Source organism: Corythoichthys intestinalis, chromosome 10 (genome assembly GCF_030265065.1).
Source record: "Corythoichthys intestinalis isolate RoL2023-P3 chromosome 10, ASM3026506v1, whole genome shotgun sequence".
Lineage (NCBI taxonomy): Eukaryota > Metazoa > Chordata > Actinopteri > Syngnathiformes > Syngnathidae > Corythoichthys > Corythoichthys intestinalis.
The window spans coordinates 56,037,133-56,049,813 of NC_080404.1; the positions used below are offsets into that span (position 1 = coordinate 56,037,133).

Below are 12,681 nucleotides of genomic sequence, written 5' to 3' on the forward strand. Positions count from 1 at the left end.
TTATTGATTTACAGGGTGCATATCTGAGACATTGGCACCTAGGGAGTTAGTTGGATCCTCATCAAAATTGGTGAGACTGTTCATGAAACATGAAATCTTAAGTCATCAAAATAATGAGTTTCCTTGGGCCGGGTGCCAAAGTCGGACTTTTTTTGTTTGGCACAACGCAAAATTCAGTACATGACCAATAATTCCCTGATACAAGGTTCAGTCTTTTTCATATTTGGCATGTAGACTGCTGACCAAAAGTATTGGAACTCCTGCAATTCTGTCAGATAATGCTCAATATCTCCCAGAAAATGATTGCAATTACAAATGCTGTGGTTGTAGTCTCTTCATTTATTTTGCTTGCAATGGAAAAATTCAAAAGAGAATGGAAAAAACCAAATCATGATCATTTTACACAAAACTCGAAAATGGGCCAGACAAAAATATTGGCATCCTTTGAAAAATCATGCGATTTTTCTCTAATTTGTGTAATTAACAGCACCTGTTACTTAACTTTGGCACATATTAGGTGGTGACAACAACTAAATCACACCTGCAGCCAGTTAAAATGGATTAAAGTTTACTCAACCGCTGTCCTGTGTCCTTGTGTGCACCACATTGGGCATGGAGAAAAGAAATAAGACCAAAAAACTGTCTGAGGACTTGAGAAGCAAAGTTGTAAGGATGCATGAGCAATCTCAAGGCTACAAGTCCATCTCCAAAGACCTGAATGTTCCTGTGTCTACCGTGCGCAGTGTCATCAATAAGTGTAAAGCCCACGACACTGTGGCTAACCTCCCTAGATGTGGATGGAAAAGAAAAATTTACAAGAGATTTCAAGGAAAGATTATGCAAATGGTGGATAAAGAACCTTGACTAACATCCAGACAAGTTCAAGCTGTCCTGCAGTCCGAGGGTACAACAGTGTCAAACCGTACTATCCGTCGGTGTCTGAATGAAAAGGGACTCTATGGTAGGATACCCAGACCCATCTTCTGACCCAGACACATTTAAAAGCCAGGCTGGAGTTTACCAAAACTTACCTGAAAAAGCCAAAAATGTTTTGGAAGAATGTTCTCTGGTCAGATGAGACAAAAGTAGAGCTTTTTGAAAAAATGCATCAACATAAGAGTTTACAGGGAAAAAAACAAGGCCAAAGAAAAGAACACAGTCAAACATGGTGGAGGTTTCCTGATGTTTTGGAGTTGCTTTGCTGCCTCTGGCACTGGACTGCTTGACTGAAGACTACCAACACATTTTTCAGCATAATGTAGGGCCCAGTTTGAGAAAGCTGAGTCTCCCTCAGAGGTCATGGGTCTTCCAGCTGGGCAATGTTCCAAAACAAACTTCAAAAAGCACTAGAAAAGGGTTTGAGAGAAAGCACTGGAGACTTCTAAAGTGGCCAGCAATGAATGCCATAGAACACCGGTGGAGAGATCTGAAAATTGCAGTTTGGAGAAGGCACCCTTCAAATCTCAGAGACCTGGAGCAGTTGGCCAAAGAAGAATGGTCTAAAATTCCAGCAGAGCATTGTAGGAACTCATTGATGGATACCGGAAGCGGTTGGTCGCAGTTATTTTGTCAAAAGGTTGTGCTACGGAGTATTTGGCTGAGGGTGCCAATACTTTTGTCCGGCCCATTTTTGGAGTTTTGTGTAAAAGGATAATGATTTAACTTGTTTTTTCATTCTCTTTTGTGTGTTTTCAGTGCAAGGAAAATAAATGAAAATATCATGACCAAAGCATTTGTAATTGCAATCATTTCCTGGGGGAAATTGAGCATGGTCTGACAGAATTGCAGGGGTGCCAATACTTTTGGACAGCACTGTATGAGACAGTTCCTCAACTCATTACAAATATAATAGGTCATGAATCAAGTATGAAAATAATTTGTGGCAAGCCTTAATAGAAGCCCACGTGTTGTTTTCAGACCTACTGGATTTAAAGAAAACTTGTTCTGCTTCTTGTAGATTATTTGAAGGCTCCTCACCACGAAAGATTGAAAAGTTGAAAACACTCATCTGCTACTTTAGGAGGGTTTCACAGACCAGTAAGCATTAGAAAATCACTCCACCGGCACTATTAGTTGACAAAAAAAAATTGAACTTACAATGTTGGTTTTTGTCTTTTAGGACCAAAGGGACTTGTGACATTCACAAGACAAACAATAAACACGCTTCCAAACTGGGAAAAGTATGACTCTTTATTTCTTTTTCATCATTTATTTTTAAATTTATCTGGAACAACTAGTTTGTTTATAAGTGAAAATTGTCTTTTTCTTTTTCAAGCTGCCAGACTGAGCTGACACGCTTACATATCACTTGCGAAGGGACAATTGAAGACGACGGTTACGGGATGCTGCAGGTATTTCGTGTGAAATTCTGTAATATCCATTCATTATCTACCGCTTAATCCGGGTTCGGGTCGCGGGGGCAGCAGCTTTAGCAGGGAAGCCCTGACTTCCCAGGGAAGCCCTGACTTCCCTTTCCCCAGCCTCTTCAATCAACTCCTCGGCGGGATCCTATGGCGTTCCCAGGCCAGCCGAGAGACATAGGCTACGTTCATACTACAGGTCTTAATGCACGAATCCGATTTTTTCGTGTTTTTCCGACTCGAGTGAGGCATTAACTTGACGGTCTAAACGTGACAAGTCGCATAGAACGGGACCATTTCAAATCCGATCTGGGTCACTTTCGTATGTGGTCTAAATCCGATCTGGGCCACATTTTCCCAGACTGTCGCGGCGGTCTGTACTGTCCAGTCCCGCAAATCGAATTTAATGCAGCAATTACGTCATCAAATAGCGAGAGAGTCGTTACCGTAGCGATGCACCTGTGCGTTATTAGCGCCTAGCTTGCAGTGAACACGGCTTTTGAGGAAGAGCTGAGCTTGACAACAGTCATAAAAAATAAAAATGGGTTGAGGATAAGCCTGAGAATGCTCAGTTTTCTCTCTGTTCCAAGTGAGCAATATTTCAACATTGCCTCCACGGCCGAGAGTCGGGACAAACTGCCCGTATGTGTGTGTGACGTGCACGGACAGTGCGTGCATGCTATCGATCCATATAAACTTTGAATATTTGCCTAAACGGGGATTATTTATGTCTGTTATTTGTGTCCACCTTTTGAAAAACAAAATATGATATCCCTGGAATGACGGATGACGTCTGTCATTTGTTTTGATGGTTCTGCGCATGCGGGTCTTCTTGCTTAGCGGGTGTCGGACTGCGAATTAGTGCGCATGCGTAATACTTGAATGGTCTCAATGGATAAAGGCAGTATGAACGGGCACGCCAAAAAAACGGATATGACAAAAAATCGGATTCGTGCATTAAGACCTGTAGTATGAACGTAGCCATAGTCTCTCCAGCGTAACCTGGATTGTCCACAGGGCCTCCCGCTGGTGGGACATGCCCGGAACACCTTTCCCAGAGGGTGTCAAGGAGGCATCCGAGCCACCTCAGCAGGCTCCTCTCAACGCAGAGGAGTAGCGGCTCGACCCAGAGTCCCTCCTGGATGACTGAGCTTCTCACCCTATCTCTAAGGGAGAGCCCGGACACTATGCAGACTCATTTTGGCCGCTTATATCCGGCAACTTGTTCTTTCGGTCACGACCCACAGCTCGTGACCATAGGTCAGGGTAGGAATGTAGATCGTCAGGTAAATTGACAGCTTCGCCTTTTGGCTCAGCTCCTTCTTCACCACAACGGATCGGTACAGAATCCGCATCACTGCAGACACTGCACCGATCCGCCTGTTGATCTCTCGCTCCCTCCTACCCTCACTTGTAAACAAGACCCCAAGATACTTGTACTCCTTCACTTAGGGCAGGATCTCATCCCCGACATGGAGAGGGCACTCCACCCTATTCTTACTGAGGACCATGTACTCGGATTTCGATGTGCTAATCTTCATACAAACCGCTTCGGACTCTGCTGTGAACCGCTCCTGTGAAAGATGGAGATCACGGCTTGATGAAGCCAACAGCACCACATCATCTGCAAAAAGCAGATATGCAATGCTGAGGCCACCAAACCGGACCCACTCAACACTTCAACTGCACCTAGAAATTCTGTCCATAAAAGTTATTAACCTAATCGGTGACAAGGGGCAACCTTGGCAGAGTCCACCCTCACTAGGAACGAATCGGACCTACTACCGGCAATGCGGACCAAACTCTGGCAACAGTTGTACAGGGACCGAACAGCCCTTATCCTGGCATTCGGTACCCCGTACTCCTGATTCACTCCCCGAGAGACACAGTCGAACGCCTTCTCCAAATCCACAAAACACATGTAGACCGGTTGGGACAACTCCCATGCACCGTTGAAGACCCTCCACGGGTGTATACCTGGTCCACTGTTCCACAGAGTGGATGAAAACCACAATGCTCCTCATGAATCAGATTCAAATTCCTGATGGACCCTCCTCTCCAGCACCCCTGAATAGACTTTACCAGGGTGGCTGAGGAATGTGATCCCACTATAATTGGAACACACCCTTCGGTCCTCCTTCTTAAAAAGGGGGACCACCACCCCTGGCTGCCAGTCCAGAGGCACTGTCCCCGTTGTTCACGCGATGTTGCAGAGGCGTGTCAGCCACGACAGCCCAAAAACATCTACAACCTTTAGGAACTCTGGGCGGATCTCATCTTTCCCTGGGGCCCTGCAACTAAGGAGCTTTCCAACCACCTCAGTGACTTCGACCCCAGAGATAAGAGAGCCCACTTCGGAGTCCTCGGGTCTTGGACTCTCTGCGGGCAACTCCAGAGTGGAAGAGAGTCCAACTCCTCTCGATAGGATGGGTACCAGACTCCAAACCGTGTGTGGCGGCAAGTCCAACTATATCCAGTAGGAACCGCTCTGCCTCATACACCAGCTCAGGCTCCTTCCCCGCCACAGAGGTGACATTCCACGTCCCAAGGGTTAGCTTCTGTAGCCGGGGGTCGGACCGGCAGGGCCCCTGCCTTTGGCTGACACCCAACTCCGTACGCACCCGACCCCTTTGGCCCCTCCCGCAGGTGGTAAGCCCCAGAAATCTGTAATAATATCTTGTAAATCACTTCAGGTGTAGGCCTGCCATGATTAATCGACTAATCGACAACTAATTGATAATAAAATTACTGTATTTTTCGGACTGTAAATAACACTTTAGTAGTCACACCAGCCAAAAAATGCTAAGTAGAATAGAGAACAACAGGCTAAATAAGTTTACGGTATGTTAACGATACATGACACATACACAATGATCTGAGAATATATGTTAAATTTTTGTTGCCTGACAGCTGATGTATCCACATGAGTAGCTCATAGAGGCAAAGGGTGGGATTGCTAGGACCCTGGGGTGCGGCGAAAAGGAAGCGACCCATCCTGTGGGTAGATCGGCGCCTACCTCGGCTTTGCTTTTGTGCTGATATTTTAATAGGGCGGACTCGGCTGTCATTCTGTCAGACGCGTGAGATCGGAGGGTGACTCTTGAGGTGAACCACGGGAGGAGAATCCGAGGAAAAGCATAGAAACGCACTAGACGTCACACAGATTGACGTGGTTGTGGGCCAGTGAGCAGGACCCCTACCCCTGACAGACTTGTTTAAATCGCAGCATTGTCATTAAAATACAGTAGTGTCGTCTCTTAGATATGCGCGTTGTCTGGTGGAAAAAATATATCTCAACTTCTAAGCTGGTAACGTCTCCAAAAAGTAAGAGTCAGGCAACCTGGAGTCCAAGTTCCAAACAATGTGACGATGTATGTGTATGTGTGACAAACTCATTTAAATTCACAGCAGAAGGATGAAAAGAGCCACACGATTATTCTTATTATTTTAATTTTTTAACCTGTCCTGTTTAGCTGCTTAGACACAAATATTACAAATCTGAGTGTCCTTATGGTCTGAACAGTTTTAATGTAGCACATGGGAGTTTAATATAGTCCAAATGTGGTTGTTAAATGTTTTATTCATTAGGAGAAAGCCGTAAACAGGAAGGGTTTATAGGGGGACAGAAAGAAAGTAAACAGACAGAAGAGAACAACCAACAGCAACAAGAAATACATTTTTAAACGCCTGTCCTACAAACGTAGAGGTGCTATCATTAGCTAATTATATTTACCGGTGCACACCATGTGGGGGCCTGATAACCGAGGAGAAAGGATGGGTAGTAAAAGGAGATGTGATTGGGTGGGGTGGACCGTACATAATTCTGGTGATGTGAGGTGAAGAACCCAGAATTATGTAGATCACCCGTAAGTGGTGATATGTTGACATCCTATTGTATGCTACCTGATCTCTAATCCTGGCACCAACAATCAACAAGAGGGTGTCTAAATGCGCCCAGTCACGCGTGAATCCAATTAGACGTGTGATAGTCCTGCAGGAAAGTGGAAATGCTGTGTGCACTGCCTCTGGCAAACGGGCGACCATCATCCCCCGGGGTTCAGGGCAGTCCTCTAGACCATCTGTGCCCTATTAACCAGCCTTTAGGAAAGGGATGAGGGGATGTGCCACTATCCACCCATCGGGACCCTTGTCCATCCCCACAACCCCACAACCGACACAGCTCACCACGGGACCCACACTGCCCACCTTTCCTCCTGCAGCTCCAGCAAAGGGCCACCACTATCCCCCCCGGGACTCAGAGCAGTCCCTCCGTGCCAGCATTATCCAGCCCTCAGGGAAAGGATTAGGGGATGGTCACCGCCCACCTATCCGGACCCCCGGCTACCGCCGCAACCCCCCAACCGACATGCCGCACCCCGGGATCCACACTGCCCACCCCTCCTCCTGCAGCTCCAGCAAAGGGCCACCGCCATCCCCCCGGGACCCAGGGCAGTCCCCCGTGCCCTCAGAAAAACGAGGGGATATGCCACTGTCCTCTACGCCTTCCCCCACCATCGCCCGCCCACCAGGACCCCAACCGACCACGGCACACCACGGGACCCCTACGGCACACTAGGCTCAGAGCAGGAAAGGATCCCCACTTGGAGAGGGTGACACCCTGCATTCCACCTGGCCATTCGTGCCGGGGCCCAAGGAGACGCCCACGTACAGTAGAAGCAAGAGAACACCGAAAGGCTGCCGCGGGGCGGAGCGGGACTGGAGCCCCGATAACCCTCTGCGCAACTGACAGCCCAAACTAAGAGGAGGCCCCGCCCCAGGATCCCTGTCGTATAGAAAAGTGTGGAACCCACCTACCACCATATTACAGTGACTGCCAGGACCCCGAAAGAGTTAAGCGGTTCAGTGAAGACGATTAGTCTCTGAACAAGTTATTCACTCTCAAAATACAGTGGTTCTCAGATCATTTCAACATGGATTAGTTGTCGATAACTTGTAGGAGCCCGAATTACTATGTGCAGTACATACTGTCTCTTATCAAAGTAACATCTATGTCTGAGTAGCTCCAACCTCAATAATTTTGCTTGCTCATTTGATTATTTCCCAACGAGACGGAAGCTTGTGATCTTGATCTGTGTTAAATGGCCTTAGTGGGTGGTAGGAAATCAGGATACACTAATTGAGTCATTTTTCTGTATAACTGCAAGTTATATCTCTCAGTGTTTTTCTTTTAATTGTAAAGGGAAGCAAATCTGTTTGAACTGAATGTACTCAAAAACAATTTTTTTCCTCCTAAGGTGGACTTTGCGAACCGATTCGTAGGCGGTGGCGTCACGGGTCACGGCTTGGTCCAAGAGGAGATCCGGTTCCTCATCAACCCTGAACTTATTGTGTCCAGGCTCTTCACAGAAGCATTAGAGCACAACGAATGCCTCATAATTACAGGTAGGCTACAATTTACACCAAACGTACCCAGATTTCGTGACATGTACTGGTGTGTTCACAGCCAGTCTGAAACCACAAAAGCATGTAACTCATTGCCTGCGATAGGCGTCCAATCCATTTTGACAGCAAACTTTGGCAGCGATCAATCAATTGAAAAGTTGTGGCATACAGTTGTCAGTGCTATCGCTAGCATAGCAGCTTGGTTGTAGCTACATATACAGTACTTTATATACACATACATGTGTGTTGTAAACGTTCAGGCCCGAAAGAGGTCAGGCAGGTGGAGGTTATCGACACGCTAGGCAGTTGTGGCCCACATTCATTTAAACAAACAAGTAACAATCAAACTTACGTCCTAGGGGATCACGGCCACGCCGTGCAATGCCTATGCAGCCTTTGCTAGGGCTAGGTCCCGTGACTCTTTTTTTGTGGGAAAGCGCCTTGATTGCAAATGAGGCAGTTACCAGCAGGTGTGGTGGTCACCACCCAAGGGTGTCGCCGTCCATGGTGCTGACCCCTGTGGCGAACCCTTTTGCACTGGGAAGCCACACACCCTCCATCCAGAGGGTAATTCGCTGCCCTCTGTCACCGTGGCGGCGGCTTCTTCCGGGGCCACTCTCTGTCTTCTTTCGCGGTGGCAGCGGCTACTTCCGGGGCCGTTTTCCACCCTCTGTCGTGGTTGCTTCTTCCGGAGTTAATCTCTGCCCTCTGTAGCGGCGGCGGCTTCTTCCGGGGCCGATCTCCCCCTTCTGTAACGGCGGCGGGTTCCAGGGCCGTTCTCCGCCCTCTGTCGCGGCAGCTTGTTCCGGGGTCCCCCTCCGACCTATGTCGGGGCTGTGGCAGTGGCATCCTTCTGGGGCTTTTCACCACCTTCTGCCATACAAGAGAAGAGTGAGAACGGCCCCGGAAGAAGGTGCCGCCGCGAGAGAAGGTGGTGAAAGGCCCCAGAAGATGCCGCCGCTGCAGCTGCGACAGAGGTCGGTGAAGGGCCCTGGAAGAAGCCACTGCAACAGAGAGCGGAGAAGGCGGAGAACAGCCCCGGAAGAAGCCACCGCCACAAGAGAAGACTGGAGTGCAGCCCCGAAGAAGTTGCCGCTGCGAAAGAATGTGATGAAAGGTACTAGAAGATTCCGCAGCCACGACAGAGGGTAGAGAAGGGCCCCAGAAAGAGCCGCCGCTAACGCGAGAGAAGGCGGAGAACAGCCCCGGAATATGCTGCTGCCACCGCAACAAGAGAAGACTGACTACGGCCCCAGTAGAGGCTGTCGCCGCGAGAGAATATGGTGAAAGGCCCAGAAGATGCCGCCGCCGCGGCGACAGAGGGCAGAGAAGTGCCCCGGAAGAAGCCGCCGCCATCGCGAGAGAAGGCGGAGAACAGCCCCATAATAAGCCGCCACAAGAAAAGACTGAGAATGGCCCTGGAAGAAGATGCCATTATGCTGACCCCTGTGGCACTGGGACGCCACAATGTGTGTATATATATATGTGTAAACATACACACCCCTACTAGGGGTGCAACGGTTCAGTTAGCCCACGGTTCGGTTTGAACCTCGGTTTTGGGATCACGGTTTCGGTTTGCGTTTTGCATTTTTTTTTTTTTTTTTAACTGCCTTTATTTTGCTTTTTAAAAAATGAAATAAACACTTAAAATAAACATTTTAGACTGTTAAAATGCCTCTTAGCTCTTTGGCAAGTGTAGTGACTGACTACTGAAATACACACACAGTAGTAAAAAAGTTACTTGGCAAAGTAACTGGTGATACCGTTCATGTTTTTTTTTTCATTAAAAAAAAAAAAAAAAAAACTAAAAACATAGTAACCTTTGCTATGTTTGGAGGTCATTTAATGTTGTGAATCAACCGATAAAGTTGATAAAATTGCTCCCGTTTTTGCCTTAGTTCCCTTCCGTCTACTTTCGACATGTGAAAATTTTATAACTGTTTCATCCTTTAAAGATAGACTCAAGTCAAGATTTTGCCGATTTAGGAATATTTTGGATAAAAAGTTGCTTAGGTTCGCTCGGAAGGTTTACTACAACAGAGCCTTTCTGAGAAGTATACTGCTCTAAAATGGCGGCTGTTTACTAACGCTACCGAATGTCATTTCACTTGTAGTTCTATATGCATGAGATATCTAGGCGTAGATTGTATGATGTCGGCCACGGTCAGGAAGTTGGAGCCACCTAGCCTAGCATCGCGTTTGCTACAGCGTCTCAACAAACACTCTTCCCTCTCCGTGTCTGACTTTTCACGTGTCATTCAAGTATTAACGAACATTGGCTCCTTGCAGAAACGGTGACCAAATCCGAACGGATGAAAAAAAACAAAAACGCAATGCACGAAAAACGTGCGGATTTTGAACGTAACGGACGGCGTACACATTTAAAAACCAGTGCTCACGTGTACAAATTACGACGAGACCGTACAACTTGACAGGTATGAATTATAGTTGACCGTCACAGTTAGGTAGTAGCACTCTGTAGCACGGGACGTCCAACTATCAGCGGTCAGGGCGAAACTATGTGCTTTCGTGAAATCATCTTCAATGGCTTTGCGTGCCATTTCTTAAATGTCGGGGATTATGTTGTGGGCGAAATACGTATGTCCGCGAGGGAACAATATAACGCGGGTCAAGCGTTGCAATTAAATTAGCGAAGCCCGCATCTTCAACCACGGAATATGGTTGCATGTCGTTTGCAATGCAAATCCCCACTGCGTGGGTTATTTTCTGACCTGATATTGTAAGGCTTTTGGAACGGCTCTTCTATAGACTAGGGCTGTCCCAAACGACTAATTTTCTCCCGATTAGTCAGCCGACTATTTTTACGATTAGTCGACTAATCTAATCATTTAAAAAAATATTTTTTGTTTTTGTTTACTAATTTAGCAATGAAATTTTTGTTGACGCTTATCAATTTACAAAAAACATATTGGAACACTTAAATTATTTACTAAAGTACAAATAAACACGTAAATAACAATAATAAATCACAAATAAAAAATGACTTCAAATGCTGATAGAATTAACTAGTGTAGCATCCCGATTGAAAAGATGGTCTCTTAAACTGATGGTTTACAACTTTTATTCCATCCTTGATGTAATCACACTGTAAGAGCTACGGTGCACACAAATAAAACAACACAATTAGAAATTAACGAAAACTTTTCACCTTTTTCCTTTTAAACCTTATTTATATATCAATGAATTGCCTATATGAATTGCCTTTACCTTAATTTATTACCTTATCATTGACAATCTCTTCCTTGAGTGCTATCACTGTATATACTGTATATATTTATGACCTTTTAACGTTATATAATTTTCTATACCATAAAATAAACCATAACATGAAATAAACCTTTCAGTTAGCAATACTAATAATAGCACTTATAGGCCCATTGTCAATGAAACATTATTATTTAGTAAAGCGACAGCACCCTCTGGTGTACAAAAAAATAAAAAAAAATAAAAATTTTTACGAACGGTGACGGCGCTTGAGGTGTTTATTCACGGCCGACGTGCAGCCAAGCTTGGCAGTGAAGAGACAGGATACAAGAGTGTACCCCCCTTTATTTCTTTGAAATAAGTCAATGTTTTGGACACTCTGGTGCGCTTTTTTGGCTTTGTGCCGCTTTCCCCGCTTGCATACAGAGCATCCGACATTCTGAACTTTCTGCGCATATATTTTTTTAACCCTTCATTAACCATCGACGGGATGTTGTGCTCGTTGACGGATTTACGTCATCGATGACGTCGACTAGTCGGGACAGCTCTACTATAGACCCGTGTGTTTTCACTGGTGTCATCTTCGGGGTTGTCCTGCTCTGAGAAAACGATGTCTGTGGGTGATGCCGGCTGAAGTGCTGACTGCTGAGTCATGTTAGAAGTCTTGCCGTTAGCATAGGGAACAAGCGCTGAGCAATGCTTGCAAATTGTTTTATGTTTTTTTCAATATTTTCTCTCCGTCTGCATTGTAGTCCACGGGGAAACCGAAATGTTGCCACACCGCAGATTTGAAAGAAGCCGGTGCTTCCTCAAAATTCGGTCTGTCGACTCCTCCGCTCGCCATAACTTTTTTTGTTTTCTTTCTTGTTTCCCTTTCACCTCGCTCGTAAGCGAGAGAGGGCGTTACTCGGCTCCTATTACACAGGTGCTTGACAGCGATTGGACATTTACTCGTGGGGCGGGAATTTCCCCACAGCTGCGCTTCACGTCACACACAGGCACAGAGTTTGACCAATTCATTCCACAAGCGTTCGGAATAAATTACTGTAACTGCAAAACCAAAAAGGCGCGGTTCATAAACGCGAATTGAACCGAACAGGGCGAACCGTTCGGTTTTGAACCGCGAACCGTTGCACTGCTAACCCCTACACACCAACACTTGGAGTAGTTCTTGTGACTCTTAACCTCTTTATGGGAAAGCTTGATTGCAATTTTTTATGTCCCGATACAAAAAAAAAAAATCAGAAATCAACTCCAAGGATCGATAGATGCTGATCCATGCTACATAGATATCAAGTTTCAAGACAATCAATTCACAAATGATGGAGAAGTAGTACTTCAAAGCTAGTGTCCACAAGAACAACATAAACAACCTCAGTAGCAACTTTACAGGCCTAGCAGCTTTGTTGTTGGAAACTGGATATTCTATTCTTCTGTAGTTAGCTTTAACTGGTTCTTCTGCTTCTTATAGCAACAGGTCAGTTAATTATTAAATACTGTAATTTTCAGACTATAAGTCGTTACCCCCACCGCACACATCTAGCAGTTTTTTACTTGCCAATTAGCCGCTGAAGGAATTCAGCCTCCCAGCCAAGCCGCCGGAACCGCGACAGCCGAACCGGTAGGCGTCCCGCTGGCGCAGCCCCAGCAAGTTGGCCGGGAAGGCCAAACTCGGCGCATTCACTCTCGTGTT

General features: G+C 46.2%; 1 protein-coding gene across 3 annotated transcripts in view; it reads left to right on the forward strand.

Moving 5' to 3' along the window:
* Window positions 1-12,681, forward strand: part of parga (poly (ADP-ribose) glycohydrolase a) — a 71,392-nt gene that overhangs the window by 39,425 nt on the left and 19,286 nt on the right. For all 3 annotated transcript variants that reach the window (XM_057848414.1, XM_057848413.1, XM_057848415.1), the window contains exons 10-13: window positions 1,958-2,037; window positions 2,120-2,180; window positions 2,276-2,351; window positions 7,616-7,763. In XM_057848414.1, the coding sequence (XP_057704397.1) occupies window positions 1,958-2,037; window positions 2,120-2,180; window positions 2,276-2,351; window positions 7,616-7,763 (365 nt within the window). The remainder of the gene's footprint in view (window positions 1-1,957; window positions 2,038-2,119; window positions 2,181-2,275; window positions 2,352-7,615; window positions 7,764-12,681) is intronic.